The 18462-nt window shown below is 36.7% G+C and overlaps 1 protein-coding gene across 8 annotated transcripts in view; it reads left to right on the top strand.

Moving 5' to 3' along the window:
- Positions 1-13648, top strand: part of atp2b2 (ATPase plasma membrane Ca2+ transporting 2) — a 105524-nt gene extending 91876 nt beyond the window's left edge. For 3 of the 8 annotated variants that reach the window (XM_038290475.1, XM_038290400.1, XM_038290179.1), the window contains 9 exons: positions 1814-1993; positions 2163-2250; positions 2453-2559; positions 4534-4725; positions 4988-5201; positions 5296-5507; positions 5671-5778; positions 5879-6061; positions 10022-10333. In XM_038290475.1, coding sequence (XP_038146403.1) covers positions 1814-1993; positions 2163-2250; positions 2453-2559; positions 4534-4725; positions 4988-5201; positions 5296-5507; positions 5671-5778; positions 5879-6061; positions 10022-10333 — 1596 coding nt within the window. Of the gene's footprint in view, positions 1-1813; positions 1994-2162; positions 2251-2452; positions 2560-4533; positions 4726-4987; positions 5202-5295; positions 5508-5670; positions 5779-5878; positions 6062-7763; positions 7954-8256; positions 8310-10021 lie in introns of all 8 variants that reach the window. The other 5 variants (XM_038290260.1, XM_038290559.1, XM_038290339.1 and 2 more) reach the window with 4 other exon arrangements.
- Positions 13649-18462: the final 4814 nt, after the last annotated feature.

The raw sequence follows: 18462 nt of genomic DNA, 5'->3' as shown, positions 1-18462 counted from the left end.
GTGGTTGTCCAGCCGGACATGTTGGCATTGGCCAGGGACAGGTTGAGGATGTCCTTCAGCACTCCTGCCAGCTCCCCACGGCTCATTCTTGAGGACTTTTTCAGGGATGCCATCAGGAGCCGCAGCCTTGTGGGCTTTGATCATGCTCAGGATTGCTCCTACATCAGAGGGAAAGGAGAGTCACGCACTGGTGTTCTGGGGTAATGGCTGCCTTGGTTGCAGCTGTAGTGTTTCCTCTCTCAAAATGAGCATAAAAGTTGTTAAGCTCGTTGAGGAAGGAGACATCAGAGGATGCGGGCTATGTGTTGTTGGTCCTGTAGTCTGTAAGAATCTGAAGGCCTTGCCACATACGTCCGGAGTTGAGGTTGGAGAAGTGATCCTCCACCTTCCTTTTGTAGTGGTGTTTGGCCTTCTTGATGCCCCTCTTCAGCTCAACTCCAACTCCTTGAAGAAAATAGTCAAGTTACTACATTTACTTTCCCTTTGGGATCAAAAAGTATTTTTGACTTCAATTGATGTTAAATAATGTTATTGATAGCAATGAAAATATTCTTTTTTAAGAGTTTTGTTTTTTACCTGTAACCACGTTTTTATGTTCAACCAGCAATGTCAACAATGGCAGTCAGCAGAAGATGGCAATGACATCTCATCTAACAGAGTTTATTTGCACCCTGCTGTATTACCACTGTATTCCATCAAAGTAGCATCACAAAATATAAAGCCCAATGTAAGCTCCAAAACTATAAAGGGCATACCTCAAGAATAATCCAACTTCAAAATACTCTTCAGAAAATAAATATATACTTAAGTGTATATATAAAAAACAAGACATCACAACTATCACACAAATGATGGCAACTTATTTAGTGCACAGGATTTTAAAGTTATCGATTGTGTTGCCAAGCCTACAAATTATAAAAAAAAATATTTTAACCATGTATTTATAAATTAATTTACTCTATGATACCTGTGTGTCTAACTTAAGGGAATTTGTGAATTAGTTAAACAGGACCAAATGTATTTATGTTATATCTAGATCCAGCAACATCCATAGGAAGAAATCTAAAATCTCAGTAAAAAAGATTTAGGCTTATATTTGAAAATAACATAGTGAGAAACAATAAAAAAAATGTTTTCCTCTTGGTTTCTTCCCTTTCTCATCTATTTTCTTAGTTGTAAGAGATCCCTCTCTTTTTTCCTGCCGTCCTCTTTTCCCTCCTCCATCTCCTCTGCCCTCCTCCTTTGTCCTCTCTCAGTGGTGATATACTTCCTTCTCCTTAAGATTGTTAACTATCATAAAAGCAAGCCTATTTGCTTAACAAGCAAGTTAATAAAAAGTCTGATTTTGGACGAAGCAAGAAGGAATGTCATGTCCTTTTCATGTTACAACTTTGTGCTCATTGAAAAGAGGTGATAATTTACTTACTTTCACATATTGACACAGTTTCTTCCAGCAATAATAACGTGAGTTAACCACAGAGCTGCCAATAGCTCCACCTGTCGATGCAAACCAAACCACTTTGTTGAATGGGGAAGGGGAAAATTATATTATAGTAATTAAGAAATGCATTTTACATTAGATAACATTTTAATACCTCAGTTATGCTTTTATTTCATAGGACTATGTTAATATGTTTTGTTCATGTTAATGATTTTTTGGGGGGGGCATCCCACTGTCAGCCTCCCGGATTTACCGCCCGACATATGGTGGTAAAACAGTAATTAAATGATTCAATCCTCTGTGAACCAAGTAATGCTAGCTTTTGATAATTGGTGTGTTCATCACAATCTGTATATATCTACTTTACCTTAGGTGCCTGATGCCATTTTGAAGTGCCAGCGTGCAGGCATTACAGTACGTATGGTGACAGGCGACAACATAAACACAGCCAGAGCCATAGCTATCAAGTGTGGAATCATCCATCCCGGAGAGGACTTTCTCTGCATCGATGGCAAAGAGTTCAACAGAAGGATCCGTAATGAGAAAGGAGAGGTACTGTTGTCACGTTAACAGTGAGGCAGAGAATAGGTGGCATACTTGAAATTTATAGAGAAAACATCTATACTGCAACCAGTTCTTCTTATTTTCAAAAGTTTTTGTTTTTTCAATATTTCTGTGCTGTCATAAACTGGTGTGTGTATGTGTGTGTGCGTGTGGCAAGGTGGAACAGGAGCGTATTGACAAGGTGTGGCCTAAACTCAGAGTTCTGGCCAGATCATCCCCAACAGACAAACACACTCTCGTCAAAGGTAAGTTAGTGGCATCTTTTCTGAAAAAATGCAATTTAGCTTGAATTAATAAAAAAAAAAAATAGGTTAATTGATTGTTTTTGTTTGTTTCTCTGTTTCTGTCAAACTAATAATCATCAAGGAATTTCTTATTAAGCCATATTAGGGTGTGATATGGATTGAATGATGTGTGCTGCATGCTCTGCTCTGTTTGCTTTGACAGGAATTATTGACAGCACTATGGCGGATCAGAGACAGGTGGTGGCTGTGACAGGAGATGGCACCAATGATGGACCTGCTTTAAAGAAAGCCGATGTGGGGTTTGCAATGGTAAGCAACCCTGCATTGGACTGTTTTTTGGTTTATGTTTTTCTTTTAAATGACTTACTAACTGAGCCTCAACATCTCCTAACATATTTCCATTCCAGTACTCTGCCTTCATATTTGCTGTTTCAGAGCTCCCCCTACCTGTTGAACAGAGTCACACAAATTAGAATTTCTTAGCCTCCTCTATCAAGTATTTTTTTTAAATGTAACCCTTAAGAAATTAAAAAGTAAGAACATTACACACACATCAACCTGTGTAAACTGTTACTCTTTGTTTATTTTGATGATTATGACATAGAGTTGATGAAACTCCAAATCCTGTCTCCTACATACATAGAATAAAACTAAACACTAATGACAAAAAGAGAATTCTAAAACACCAATAAGTATGTCCATGCAAAGAACAGTAGTTGTTTGGGGTTTGCTGTCACTCATACACAGTAGTACCAGGGTCGTTAAACTAGGTATTTAGACTTTTTGCGGTGCTGATGGGGGGAACGACATCTCTATAAAAGGGTGGAAGGAAAATGAGCTCTTAACATTCCCCAGTCGATGATTGTGCAGAAATATAACTTGATAAAACAACAAATATGATGATGGGGTACCCAAAATTATTACTGAAGGGAAACTTCACTCTGGAGATTGGACAACTGTGCCTCTTAACCTTCCTCTGGACTCTGAGCCCGTAATCTCTACATGAAATGGAAAATGTACTTTCATTTCAAAGTGGGAGTTTGAAATACTTGCACCAGTCAATCCTTTTTTTTGTTTCCAAAAAAGTAAAAAAAAAAAAAATCCACTGGACTTGGTTTGAATATTTTTTATTTTATTTTATACACTCTAATAATCCCAGAAGGAAATTACTTCTCTGCATTTAACCCATCCCCCTGGGGAGCAATAGGCCCACTCCAATATGTTTCGCTTCCCATCCAGGAAGCTTTTTCAATTCAAAATGTCTAAATTAACGTTGAATTTTAAGCTTTATATGGTAGCCTAAAACTTGTTTTGGCTTAAAAAAAACATGCAAATTGAACCAGAAGAATGGGTTTAATTTGCATGTTTACTCCATTTTCTCCTTAGCCTGAGGAAGACAATGATCAGTACTGTATAGTGCTAATCCATGCCTCGAATACGTCCAGGTGCAGTGGCTCTTGAGGCATTGATTTAAAGCACATTCCAAACCTTGTGTATCTTTTTTAAACATTTCAGTGGATTTTGATTTACGATCCTCTCATGGATGCAGTCCATGATCCTCTCATTATCTGCTGCTATTACATCTTTTTCTTTCCACTTTTCTACAATTATTCTTGGTTAGAAAATACTGTAAAAAGCCTGATTCATCAACACTTATTTTCTGTGGTTTTTGTCTAATTCATTGTTGGTTGTACATTTTGGGTTGAGCTAAAGAAAAATGATAATATTGAATATTCATTTAAATTCACAAATGCTTCAGGTTCAGCATGTGAAATAAATTAATATTTTCGAATTTAGTTTCATAGTTATAGACACCTAACATTACAGTATGTTTCACTCATAACTTCTGAATACATTTTTAGGTTCAATGATAAACCTACAAAATTATTTTTTTTTTACTTTTCCTGACCTGGTTTTTAATAAGCATGAGCTCAGATAGCACAATGACATTTATGGATTTTGCTTCTCAACATTTTCCATGTTCTAACTAAGAACCAAATCCCAAAGTTTAAAATGATATACTTACTTTCTTTTTTAAATTTGTGATCTCAAAATAGGTCTGTTATGTCTTTAAGCTATTTCAAATGCCATGTGAGTTTATTATTCTTATTTTCTTAATAATCAAATAGTGTTTGGAACCCCGCTTGGGATAAGCGTGATGAAAAATGGATGGATGGATGGATTGTTTTCACCCCATTTCCACCAGAAACCATTTTTAATTCACAGAGAGGAACGATTTGAAATGGTTTGCTTCATTTCTGTATTCTATTTTTGCTCTTTCAGGGTATAGCTGGAACAGATGTGGCCAAGGAGGCGTCAGACATTATTCTCACAGATGATAACTTCAGCAGCATCGTGAAGGCAGTTATGTGGGGGCGAAATGTATACGACAGCATTTCCAAGTTTCTACAATTCCAGCTTACTGTCAATGTTGTAGCTGTCATAGTCGCTTTCACTGGAGCCTGCATCACACAGGTAAGAGCCGTTAAACAGATGTATTAACATTATCTTTTAACACCAGTGTAATGTTCATTTCCATTTTTGGGACAGAGACAATGATTTTCTGATCTGTAGTTTTAAAAATAGTAAGTGGAGTTATGAAATAAAAGCAAAATTATATTTGTGTTAGTATAAAAAAAAACTGTACATAGGTATGAACAGAATGATTGCGTCTACTATTTTTCCAGTTGTATTGGAGTTTTTCTTTTATGAGGAAATTTGTGTTTGATTTCCCCAGGATTCTCCACTTAAAGCAGTGCAGATGTTGTGGGTTAACCTGATCATGGATACTTTTGCATCTCTGGCCCTGGCGACGGAGCCTCCCACAGAGTCCCTGCTGAAGAGAAAACCATATGGTCGCAATAAGCCTCTTATCTCCAGCACTATGACCAAGAACATCCTGGGACATGCAGTCTATCAGCTCATCATCATCTTCACACTTCTGTTTATTGGTTTGGACAACACATTTGTTCCTAATAATAATTTATCTCAATAAATAAAACAGCAAAATCAAATAGTTCATTTAATGTTCTGTATTCCCACCAGGTGAGAAAATATTTGACATTGACAGTGGTCGTAATGCTCCTCTCCACTCTCCTCCATCTGAGCACTACACCATCATCTTCAACACCTTCGTCATGATGCAGCTGTTTAATGAGATAAATGCACGTAAAATACACGGAGAGAGGAACGTATTTGAAGGGATCTTCAGGAACCCAATTTTCTGCTCCATCGTTTTTGGCACATTTGCTATACAGGTAAACAACTGCAGATGTTTCCTTTATATTAGTTTGTGTGTCTTACTAATCATACTGTACTATTTATTTTTAAATCACACGGAAAACATGTGCATTATCTGTATTTTTATGTTTAATAAATCAACGTCATTTTATCTTTCTTATGCTTGACTTTTCTGTTCAGATTGTGATCGTGCAGTTTGGAGGCAAGCCATTCAGCTGTCAGCCTCTAGACCTTGAAAAATGGATGTGGTGTGTTTTCCTGGGGATGGGAGAGCTTGTTTGGGGACAGGTACCTCTATAATAAAGAATTGTCTATTTTCTTGGACTGCTTTGTATATTTTGTTGCATTTTTGCTATATGTGCTCTTTTTTGTTTGTTTTTTTGTTTAGGTGATTGCCACCATACCCAACAGCAACCTTCGCTTCCTACGTCGGGCGGGCCAGTTAACTCAGAAAGATGAGCTACCAGAAGATGACGTGAACGAGGAGAACGAGGAGATTGATCATGCAGAGAGGGAGTTACGGAGAGGTCAAATCCTTTGGTTCCGAGGTCTGAACCGCATTCAGACTCAGGTAAGAATTCTGTCTTGAGTTAAATTTTCATCAGACATTTTGGAAGAAAAACATTAAAACTTCCAGACATGAATTTTCTTTTACTTTATTCATCCTCTTTCCTGGCACCTGTTTTCCAAAACAGTTGTGCGGATCATTTTTGTGTTTAGGTGATATATACCAGAATGGAATTAGTATACCTATTAACTGCCAGAGATTCTAATGATTAGAATTTGTTATGGTTTCAATTTTGCATGATATTTAAGACATTCATGTCACAATGTTAAAGTCATTTTTCTTTCAAGATGATGAATTTAGGAACATGAAGATCTGACTTGTCCTGGATGGATGGAAAACCTGTGGACCTTCAGCAGAAATGAAATGAATCCTATTGTTGAGTTCTGAAGACCGGTATCACTGTGAAAGTTAACATGATTTTGCCTTCATGTTGAACTTGATTTCATCTGTAATGTGTCCCGATTGGTCCTGTGTGTAGCTATCCCACAGCATTCTTTAGTAATGGAAAGGGTTCATCTTTATATTAAAAATCTCAACTGATGCTTTTAGACGTATATAATGAAAAATAAACTGAGTTCAAATTATCCAAATTTAATTTGATCAGGTCTTCTTTGACAATAAAAGGTTTTAGATGGGACTTCTTTTTCACTTATTTTGAGTTGAGTCCTTGTGCATTACCATAAAAAGAAACTTGGAAAATGATACAAATAAACAAATTGAAGATCTGTGGTATCAGCGGCTAGGACGGCTATAACAGGATCATTTATTAAAAATAAACACAGGTTACTGACCAAGATAATCTGATGGAAGTTGATTTTGAACATATGGGTGCCTAACCTGGTTTGACAGTTCAGTACTTACCAAGAGAACATGGATAATTCCAGCCAGTCGGCTGACAAGATGCAGGGGACGATGACAGAGAGTTGCATACGTGGAAGCCTAGAAGGCTGCAGAGCTGACAGTAGATCAGATCCGAGCTTACTAAGGAAGGCAGGATAATCCGCAGAGCGATTTCAAGAGACTTATTCTGGTTCAGTCCACAGAATAACCCGACAGAAGCCCGAAGACAGGCCAGGCAAACAGATCGGACAGGGGCAGGCAGACTCAAAGGTCCAAATACAGAAACGGGTCAGGTTCACTCAATCAGAACACTAAAGAGACTCTAGAGAATTCTCAACGCCAGAGTTTTAAGAATAATCTGGCACTGATGACTGGAAACAGGCAGCATAAATAGGAGTGGGAACAGCTGGATCAGATATACAGTGATGAGAAAAAAGGGCAGAGCTAGACAGGTGTATGAAATGAGCAATCAATCCAGTCATCAGGGCCAAAATCATGACAGAATGAGCAAAAAAACAATGTGCAAGGAGAGAAAAATTTGTGAAAAAGCAACACTATCTAAAACAAATACTTGAACATCTTTATAAAGCCTGGAAAACCGTTTATCAGTTTATTTCTGAGTGCAGACGTTGGAAGAATTAAGACATTTTCTAGTAATGCATGACTCTCTTGGAAGTTATAGCTTTTTAATTCATATTCATCATTTAGTTGTGGGGATACTCCACCCTGACCTTTACCGCCCTCACCTTTATGTGTCATTACTGCAAACCTGTACTCCCTATGCCCGACCAGTCAGCCTGTTGCCATTTATATGTGTCACTCTGAGCAGCCATTTGTCCTCTCCTGTTCCGCTGTTCTTCCACAGATTGAAGTAGTCAACACCTTCAAGAGCGGCACCTCCTTTCAGGGGGCCGGGGCTCTGAGACGCCAATCATCCACCACCAGCCAGACCCAGGATGTAACCAATGTTTCTAGTCCTAGTCACGTGTCCTTGTCCAATGCCCTTTCCTCTCCTACAAGCACTACTGCTGCTACTGCTCCTCCCACTACTGGCCGTGAGTCAGAACTCTGTCAGTCTGCTTTTCTGCTCTCTTTGCTTCAGGGGTGCCATTCAGTCCCCATCAATCACTTATTTTTTAAACATAAATTATTAGACCTAATGCCACCAATGCCTGCATTGTGACGTTGGCATCTCTGAAGATGTGTCATTTTCTCTCTTGCTGCTTTTTTTTTCTTTTACTTTTCTTTCTTATTCTGTCTTTTTGATGTTCACACTGGATTTCAAATTCATCTTGATATCTCCTCCCATGGTTGGCTGTACTGTCCTCTCATTGGTCAATGTGTGTTTGTTTCCTCAGAGTGCTAGGAGCACAGGACTAAGACTGATACCCACGGCGTGACATTTCAGGTTGTGAGTTTGTCTCCCTCGGCTCATCCCCCATACATCATCACATCTGTCCCTCCTCTCGTTTTTATGTCTTGACGGACGTTAATATTAACTAATTCCAAACCACTCACAAAGGGACTGAGTTAACATTCAAGTATAAATGGAAGCTTTGTTTTATTTGCACCCCATATTGTAGACAATGGCTAGAGATAAACATTTATTCTGCTTACAGTTTACTAGATTTTAAACATTGAGGTAGCTGCTGCTTTGTGGTTAAGGATATCCTTTTTAATACCTTGAATGATACTAGAAGTGTGTGTTCTCAACTAAAAACCTTTGATTCTGACACCTGTGACCATCTTTGTGTTTAGATTTTAGGCATTTATGAACCTGACCAGCACTTTAGGGTGAATCTGTTTCTGAATCCCTTTAAGTTGGAATTGTCTAATAAGAAATAGAAATCATGTATCAAGTATGAGGAAATCTTCCAACCTTACTTTTCTAAACTATGAGGTAAACATTTTTAAACTACATCATAGACTACTAGAATCCTGTATTTAGGAGTTATTTAATCAGAACTACTTCCAGGCTGCTCCAGCGATTATTTCCTTTCCAGCTCTACCAATAGCTATAAACCTTTTGACAAACGTAACAGATTTTTTTGCTTTTGCATCCTCTTGCACCACACTTAACCATCAATACAGCAATATTATAATCTAGTATATGGATATAATTGTTGCACTTATACTTGAATGTTTTCTCAGAAATTCTTAGAAATGCATGGAGTGAGAAACATTCTTTGACAGTCAGACCTCTGACAATGAAACATATTTTCATTATTCACCTTCTTTTGATGTCAGCTTTTCTTGTGCCAGTGTCCAGTTTGTCAATGTTGCATGTAGTTTGTGTTTACATCTTGGGCGTGTGTATGTGTTCATAATACTATAACCTGCTGTGTTTGCTTGTTGTCTAAATGTCACTTTTTTTATTTGTGGGATGTGTTTGGTTGGTGTGAGTTTTATTTACACCGCAATGCTTAGGTTGAGCCAACCTCATGCAGATTTGACTCACTCCATTTGGGACAATGCCTCTGCTACGCTGTGCTACATATGAGTGTCTTGTGTGTCTCATCCAGAGGCTGTGTGGATATTCTACCAGCTGGTGGTCTGGTACCTCCCTCAACCCCCTTCCCCCCAGAAGTTTTTAAACTGCCTCATTGGATCTTTCTAATCTAATCAACTTCTTTCTTACTGACCTCGTCCACCAGATTTCTTCAAAACTGCATGTGGTATTATCCTTTAATTTGTTTTTCAGTAAGTATTCCATTTATTAATGTGGCTTGTTTCTAGGTATACAGCACATTGGATTAAAGCGTATACTTACAACGAGCGTTTTTGTTTCTTTGGTTTTTCTGGAAAAGTTTGATTTTCTTGTGTTTTTTTATGATTATGTTTCTCCCAGTTTTTCTTAGTGCACGCAAATTAAGTGACTTGTGACCTTTGCAAGCAGAAAACAGGCTGCAGTTGCCTTATTTCTTGTTTCTCTTTCACTTTTTCCTCCCTCACCTAATATTCTCAAATAGACGAAGAAAAGATTTTTTTCTTCTTCTTTGTCCATTATTTTTCAAACTTTCTCTCTTTTCTCATTACGAGGTTCCCTTCAGCTCTTTTGATCTGTTCTGTATTTTCACCTCTCATGTTTTTCTTCCATTCCTTTCTTTGATCTTTTCACAACAGATCCGAGTTGTAAATGCATTCCGTAGCTCCCTCTACGAAGGCCTGGAAAAACCTGACTCCAGAACATCTATACACAACTTCATGACACACCCTGAGTTTAGGATAGACGACTCCACACCTAGTATCCCCCTCATCGATGACACGGACGATGATTCCGCCAGGAGGAGGACAAAGTACTCCAGCCAGCCCTCGTCTCCTAACAAGAACAACAACGCCATTGACAGTGGTATCAACCTCACTATTGACATCAGTAAATCCGCCGCCTCCTCCAGCCCTGCCAGCCCTCTGCACAGCCTGGAGACTAGCCTCTAACCCCTGTCCTGAACGCAGCCCTAACATCTCATTGTGTTCCCTCGTGGTCCAGAAGCAACTCCTCCAGCTTTCCCAGACCTTTGTTACTTCTACCACTTCTTTTCACACGCCGCTCAGTTCTCACCTTTCCACCCCTTCTAGTGCACCATTTTTTACCACCAACACAGATCTGTAAGCTTCAGCCATAAAGCTCTCGCCTCCTTTCAATATGGAGCTAATCTTAGTGAAATGGCAAGAATAAAAAGAAAAACAATTTCAAAAAGCTCCACAAAGCTACACGACCAACACAGCCATCCTGCTTTTGTGGTTGCATGTGTATGGTGGCAGCCTTAATGGTGTGTATGACACTATGCTTGTTCCGGTTAGCATGTACTGTAGAAAAGTGCAGCTGACTGCACGTTGTATGTGAACTGTGTCTGCAGTGATACTTGGAGGAGGACAAGGTGGAAGGAAACTGCTGAGGAATACGGAGCGCAAACAGACTTTATACTCTTCTTAAACTCCTTCTCTTCACTAATGGCATTGTTAACACTGATACAGTAATAGTTTGGATTAAATTAAAAGCTGTTGTTATTATTCTGAGTCTGATTATTCTTGTATTATTCTTAATGATCCTGCATGAATGTACATTACCCAAGTTTTATTTAAAAAAAGCTTTTAATTTTATTGAAGTTTGGTTCTGATGGGCTGGGCCTTGCAGCGGACTACAAATGTAAAGACAGCTTCTCTGAGTCCTCCCTCCCTGCTCTGTGTGGCATGAACATGTACCGGACTCTTGGAAAAAAAAATGATATCATCTATTAACAGAAATGTGTGTTAAGGTGGTAGGGCTGAACTTGCACAGTAGTTTTGTACCTGAGGAAAAAGAAAAATGCAAAATATTAATGATGATGATAGCATTTATGGGATATATTCTATACATATAAACTCATAAAATCTATTTAGAGAGAGTTTATCTTTGTTTGTTGGCATGTTGCCTTGTTTCTGCTTTAATGGCTTAAATTACTTTGACTTATTTATGTCTTAAACAGAATGTAATTGTTTACACCCTCTTAGAGAGGAATTTCCTGGTTTCTTAGAGGAGGCAGACTCAGAGTTTCTTTGCTGTTACTACGGGAAAAACCATGTGCTTAAACTTGACTGCTATATTGTCAAATAATGTAGATATTTGTAGAGGATAAACACGAAGAAGAAACCAAAATATAATGGGATGCATAGTACAGTACATGTGGAATCTTAGTATTACTCTATATGATTGTTGGGATCAAATAAGAGCGGCTTGCCTTTGGTTTTTCCTAACGAAGGTCTCCTTTTTGTAACAAAGGATGATATTTGTTTTGATTATTTTTTTTTTTATTAATTATGTTTTTTTTTTTTTTTGCTTTGCTCCAACGCTGACCTGGTGTTAGTGCTTGTGAAAAAAGGTTGATATCAGGACCTTTTTATTTAACTGTTGTCGAGGTGAACCTTCTTGTTTAAAGGACTTCATGTTTTGAAAGTGTGTGCGACCAACAAAAGGCTGCAATCAAGTCATTTTAGAAATTTGTTTAAAGCTTGGAATATATTGTGCTGTTATTTTCTAATTTATTTTGATTTTTTTTTTTAAAGCTTCTTTCCATCTAGACACAAGAAGCCCCTAAATGCTGTTGGCATTTTTAACATCTAAAAAAAGAAAAACTGACAAAAAAACAAAACTAATAATAACAAAAATGGAATGTTGCTTTGACTCTTTTTCTATGACTATACATAAAAGATTTCCTGCACTATCTGGTTATGAATGAAAACTTCTGTGGTGTAACTCTAGATGTGCTTATGTGTGTTAACCAAGCTTGTCTTCCTGCCGTCACAGAATATACAGTACTCTTAGCATTTCAACTGTACTCACTAGTTGTAAACTATTTATTGTACTTTGACCAATCAGACATTATCAAAAGTCGCATACAGAAAGCACATTTCTACATTTTTTTGCACTCAGAAGGACAAGGCCACCTTACTAACCTCTATTAGTACTCTACCTAACCGAAGTCAGTGGCAAGCATGATGTCATAAAGTAGGCTCATTATGCAACTTACAGATAATATTTTTCTTTTTACATAAATTGAAATCTATTTAGATGATGTTGTAAACAATAATTTCTCACAGCAGCTTTATCTTTCTTTTACTTGCTTTTGCATCCTCCCCCTCTGTTATTGTTAAGCCGATCTGTTCATCTGAAGAGGGTGCACAAGCTTTACTGGTCAGCTCAGGCATGTTGAAAAACATTAAATAAATTCTGTCTTATTTAATTTGAAAAAAATATAGTGTGGGTTCTGATATTTACCTTAGAATATCTTAATTTATTTTGATATCTTTTCAGTGTCTATTATTTATTTGTCTTTAAAATGAAAAACAATAAAAGAAAGCAAATAAAAATATACATAGTTATAGCATTTTCAGTATATATAAAAAAGACATAAGCCAACATTCTCAAACCATTTTTACATTGGGGAGGACATTCAGCTTTGAGAAACATGTTAAAACTGATTTTTGTAAATATAGTAATGGGTCCACTGAGGACAGAAACACTGAAAACAGTAACTCCTCCTGATTACATCATGCAACTCGATGAGTCATACTGATGATGCGGCACTTTGGCTGTTTGTAATCAATCACCACTCCTGTCAGAGAAACCTCCTAACCATAACGTGTTGTAACAACTTGTCATTATGTTTATGATGACATCCATAATGATGATATCAATGATACTTTTTGCAATATACTCACCTGCCTCTATGTACTGTATTTAGCAGCATGCAGTTTGTGGAACAAAGAAAAAGAAATGCCAACAGATAGCTTTTTGGCATACTTAGCCATTCATGGGTAAGTGAATTAAGTGTTCATCTTGGTTTTATGATATTTTTTTATCTATACAATAATTGTAAATAAAGAACTCAATGTCTTTGTTCATTTAATACTATGCAAAAAGTTATGTTTTTTCTGATTGTTAATCCTGTTATTTCGAGTGTTTTGTTGGAATGTTTGTGGTTTCAACCGTCAGTAAAAATAATGTAATGTAAATTATTTTCTAGACTGACGAAAAGTAAAAATGATGCTGAAAATTCTTATTCAATGAGAAAAAATTGACAACGATGGTGACTATGATGATTACGGACTTTGGCTCCTGCTGCTTGACTGATCCATTTATCACATTACTAACAGGAGCATCAGTGAAAATAAAGTAATCATCATATTACTTATATTAGGACTAATAAAAAAAAAAAAACTCATGTAATAAATTTCCAAGAGCATCATAATACTATGGCTGCCCTCGCCCCATGTGACATGTTCTCTTCTTATTTTTTTGTGCTTCCCCTTGACTTTGTTTTTGTTCTTTTTACTTAATGATTTAACTTAAAAACATATCAGATATTCTAAGATTCTAAGGTTACAGCTTTGTTGTTAACTAAACCCTGATAATGAAAAGGCAACACAGTAACATCTGAAGGAGCAGCAATTATTTTCTGGATTCTATCTTGTTCTCCTTTCCTCCTCTCCCCTGCTTGTACTATGTTGCACCTACGTATTTTCCGGACTCCAGAGTGTACTGCACCATAAGCCGCACCAACAAAGTTTCACTAATTTTTTTCTCGTGGCACCAAGAGCTTCTAATGAAAGATGAGAATTAATCGGCTCTTTATTTCAGCTCTGCAGTAGTTGCACACAGTATCTTAATTGGTTCAACAGTTTTAATGCGGAAAATAAAATTCAAAATGTGTGAATTTAGGAAATTTGTTTTCCGTCATGCCTGCTGCTAGCATGTGCTCGTGCAAAAAAAAAAAAAAAAATTTGCCCTTTCTTTCATTTCCAGTTTTGACTTCGACCCCCTGGCGGTTAGGAAAAATCCACTGAAATGGCACCTTCGTATAAGCCATTGGGTTCAAAGTGTGGGAAAAAGTAGAAGCTTATAGTCCGGAAAATACGGTAGTTAAAGTGCTCTAAATGGGCAAAATTAGAAATGAGTAGGCTGTATCAGATGGATACCTTTGGTCAAAGTCAGAGAGGGTTAATTAGTTAAAATCTTTATTTCTATCAGTTTAATCAAATTTCACAAAGAGATTTCAAGAAGGAGATTTCCCAGGATTCTGAATTTATTTAAAAATTCATTCAGGTAAAATAGAAAATACTCTAATATATTAAGATTAACAAAGTAATTATTTATCAAGCAAAATACCCTGTGTCATATGGTAAATGATATGTGCTTATCTAGCACCTATTTTATGCTATGTTCAGTCGTTCATCCCTTCACATAACAATGATGGCAAGCTACATTGCCACAGCCGTCCTGGGGCACACTGACAGAAGCAAGGGTGCCATACCACTAGGCACCACTAAGCCATCTGACCATCATCAGTTGGTAATGCTGGTATGCGGTAGTGTCTTGGCCAAGAAGACAACTGAAACAGAGGGAGGTGGGGTTTAAACCATGGTCTCTCCAGATGCAGGATAGACTAATGCATCCTGTGCCACTAATGCTGATAGTTGCAAATAAAACATAGAAACCAAGCTTAACAACAACAAAAAATAATGAACCTAATTGTTATTAATACCTTGCTGATTTAAAAAAAGAATTACTCATAAAATTGGCCACCCAAAACATTTATATCACATTTATTACATTTATAACATTATGCATTATACGTTTAACATTCATAACATTTATATAACATTTATATTATATTTAAATATTTATACCAGTAAGAATATATAATTACCAGGATCTTGGTGCTTTCGTGGAGACAAAAAAAACAAAATTTTATGGGTTAAATCATCATTCAAACATCTAACTTTGATCTCAAAGGAGAAAAATTGGGAATGGAAAGGTAGTGACTTTGTACTACTTTTGTTACCAGCTTTGGCAGCACCAGAAGGAATAAAATATCCAGCATAAGCCACAAACTTGTAAATTCAACTTTCATAAAACCAGGCTTGGCATGGTACAGGTCAAGCAGCAGCCATCCAATCAACCTGAGGTCACTCTAAGATCTGAGGTGATGGATGGATGGTCCCATGTTTGACTAATGACACAACTAGACCTTATTAATGCTCCATGAAACCCAAGCTGAATTAACTTACCTACTGGGTTAGTTAGGCTGTGTGCACGCCTATGTTGTATGGAGGGAAGTATAATCAGACATTGACAAAATAATGAACGTCAAACTCTAATGCTGACAAATCAAGCACAGAAAACCACTGAACCTGGTAAAATAGGCATTCGACTCCTTCCCTGGATCAAGAGAGGTGGTTTTCTTGTGTTGAGTTCAACGACTCCAAATCAGTTTACCAAGAGGGACACTTCAGTAAAGAGATGGCTGACCAGCCAGACACAGGGTAACACTGTCCATTCATGAACATGTAGAGGTTACTCTTTTGAGTTTCAGAAGGACCATCTAAGCTGAAACTTAAGGTTAATTGTGGATTTTCTCAAATCTTTCTGAATTCATAGATTAGTAAAATCTGATTACAATCCTTAAACATCCATCCTCATCTCAGGGAAATGTTTTTGTGTGATCAGCAAGGTAACTGACTCATCATCTTTTCATATAGGAGATAGTTTAACTTTAAGGTCATATGGGTTAAATTGTAATGAGCTGCAAAAATACCTAAATATCTGCTCTAGTCCGTATCTGCTGTATGCCAGGTTTTCACCACTGAAGCAAAGCTAAAATATTTTCAAAGGGCAGTTGAGATTTTTATTAAGCAACAGATTGATGTTTAAGATGAAAAAATCACAATAAGGTTATGAACACATTGAAGGAGAACAGACAAGGTTGGTGTGAAAGAGGTGGAACCTTCGGACAGAGTTAGAGAAAGGCAGATGATCTGTTTGCAAATCCTCCCGTTTGTTTATATAGAGGGGGAAGTTTTAAGGCCATAACAGGAAGTAAGTACACCCAACTAAGGTTCAGACTGTAAAAGAAAAAAAAAAGTGCATTTTAATTTGTCGAAAAAAATAAATGGGCTAGGATTATTCTAAGAGGATAGACAAGGTCAGGGTCCACTTGATGCTAGAATGAAAGAAATAAGGTCTCGAAGTTCATTTTCATCCAATTCTAATCTTGCCACAGTTATGTGCCCCAAATCTGTAAAAGAACTTAGATCATTAAATCTTTATAGTATAACATTTGAATACATAATTCTGTATATGCAGCAGATCACTTAAGTTTTTTAAAGAAATGTATGAATCAGATTAAAATCCTTATGTGGAACAACTGACCGTGTTTGAACATGCAGTGATTTCTAGTCTTGATAAGACCATTTCTTGTTTCATGTTCCCTCAAAATTCCACTTTTGGAGTGGCTGTCATTGAACCTTTTCCAATGTGACTAGGACATTTTTATATATTTTTTGAATTATTGGATGAATTCTATTTGTCTATGGGTAGGAGCTGTTTTGAATGGGTTTGTTCTAATTTCTAAAATTCCTAAACCTTCTACCTGAGCAAAGGAAGTTAAACAGTCTCTAAACAGGGGTGAGAGTTAGGTGTTTTAAACTTTGGACAAAGAATAAGAACTAGCAATGTCCACTAGCAACAGTAGGCCATTATATAACCTCTTGCAGGGCTTCTGCTTGTTAATTTGCAACCAGCTTACTGCAGTGTTTAGAAGTGCACCTAAACAATTTCAATGGTGAATAGTTTTGGTGTACGCATTATGACAAAAAAAAAAGCGTATTCATTTTAGTTAAAATTTTGTTTACCCAGCAGGGATAAGTGGAACGAAAAATGGATGGATGGACGGATGGATGAAATAAAAGATATGATGAGAATTACAGAAAATAATTGGATAAAATGAATTTTATGTTATTCTAAATGTAAAAACTGCATATCTGACATTCATCCATCAGAGAAAAACCATTGTCCTCCACTAGGACCATAAGCAATAAAAGATCATTGGTAAAGATACTGCCACTTCATGGTGTGTGTTATTTAAGAATAAATAATAAAAGTAGAAGCAGACCCATAAGGTATAACAATAATGTTAACAGGACTCGACAAAGCTGACTCAAGAATGTGGGGAACATTCAAAAATCATTAGCTGCAGCTGTAGTCAGTGCTTCAAGAGTTACTAATCACAAAAAATACAGGAGCAAAACATTTGTTTTTTATTTTTATTTAGCTGTAGGCCATAGTCATATTAACTAGCAGATAAAAGAGCAAAGATAGGAAAAAAAAGCACTTAAAAAAGGGTCGCTTTATGTGATTAATCTAGAGAACCTATATTTTGAAATATAGTTAAAGACAAAAGCAACTTTCCTTTGTTATTATTCACAGAGCTGCCCCTGTAGTCACAGAAATTATACCAAGCAACCTGATGATGAATGGCTTTTTTACACCACTAGCAATAAACAACAGGGAATACAATTAAATTTTCATTTAAAGCTTTATATTAATACAACTGATAAAAATAATTTCACAAATTACACCAAAGACAGCCCTTTTTGATAACTGTGTACTCCAGCTTTGCCAGACAGCCACATGCATAATCTCTTAGTAACATGGAAGTAGTTAGTGACTCCAGGGTCCTCGTTTATCCACTGGAGGGCAGCACTTCATCATTTGGAGAAACTCATACATTACTTGTATCCTAATTCTAAGACATTTTAAAAGATACTCAACAATGTGCATATGTGGTACGCTCTTTGGTTGACAGAAATTAAAATATTGAAATAAATATAAGCTGAAACTGAGCTGCTTAATGAGGAATTTACATTATATTTTATGCTTACATTCAGTTTAATCCTATTTTAGGTTATACTTTAGTTTAATATGGGTGGATAAAACACACCGTTGACAAGTAGCCTCTTTAGAAACTGTGTCTGGTTCTAAGCAACTGTTTGAGGCACAACTGTCAAAGTGGCATTCTGTCCCATGCTTTTCTACATTATAACATGACATAACACAGCATTATCAGAAATGTTTTTTTTTTTATCATTGTTATCATTATGATTATTACCATTAGATAAACTCTAAATATTCAAACATACAGAATTGTGTGTTTTCCTTTCCTGTTATCATAGTAACAGAAATAAATTTGATAAAGTTTATCAAGTTGATCAGTCTGTGAATACTTAATATCAGTTATAAGATTTCA

The sequence above is a fragment of the Cyprinodon tularosa genome, unplaced genomic scaffold (genome assembly GCF_016077235.1).
Source record: "Cyprinodon tularosa strain WSP-4 unplaced genomic scaffold, ASM1607723v1 ctg10, whole genome shotgun sequence".
NCBI classification, from domain to species: domain Eukaryota; kingdom Metazoa; phylum Chordata; class Actinopteri; order Cyprinodontiformes; family Cyprinodontidae; genus Cyprinodon; species Cyprinodon tularosa.
Note: the sequence above shows the minus strand (reverse complement) of the source record. Positions and strands in the feature narration are given on the sequence as shown.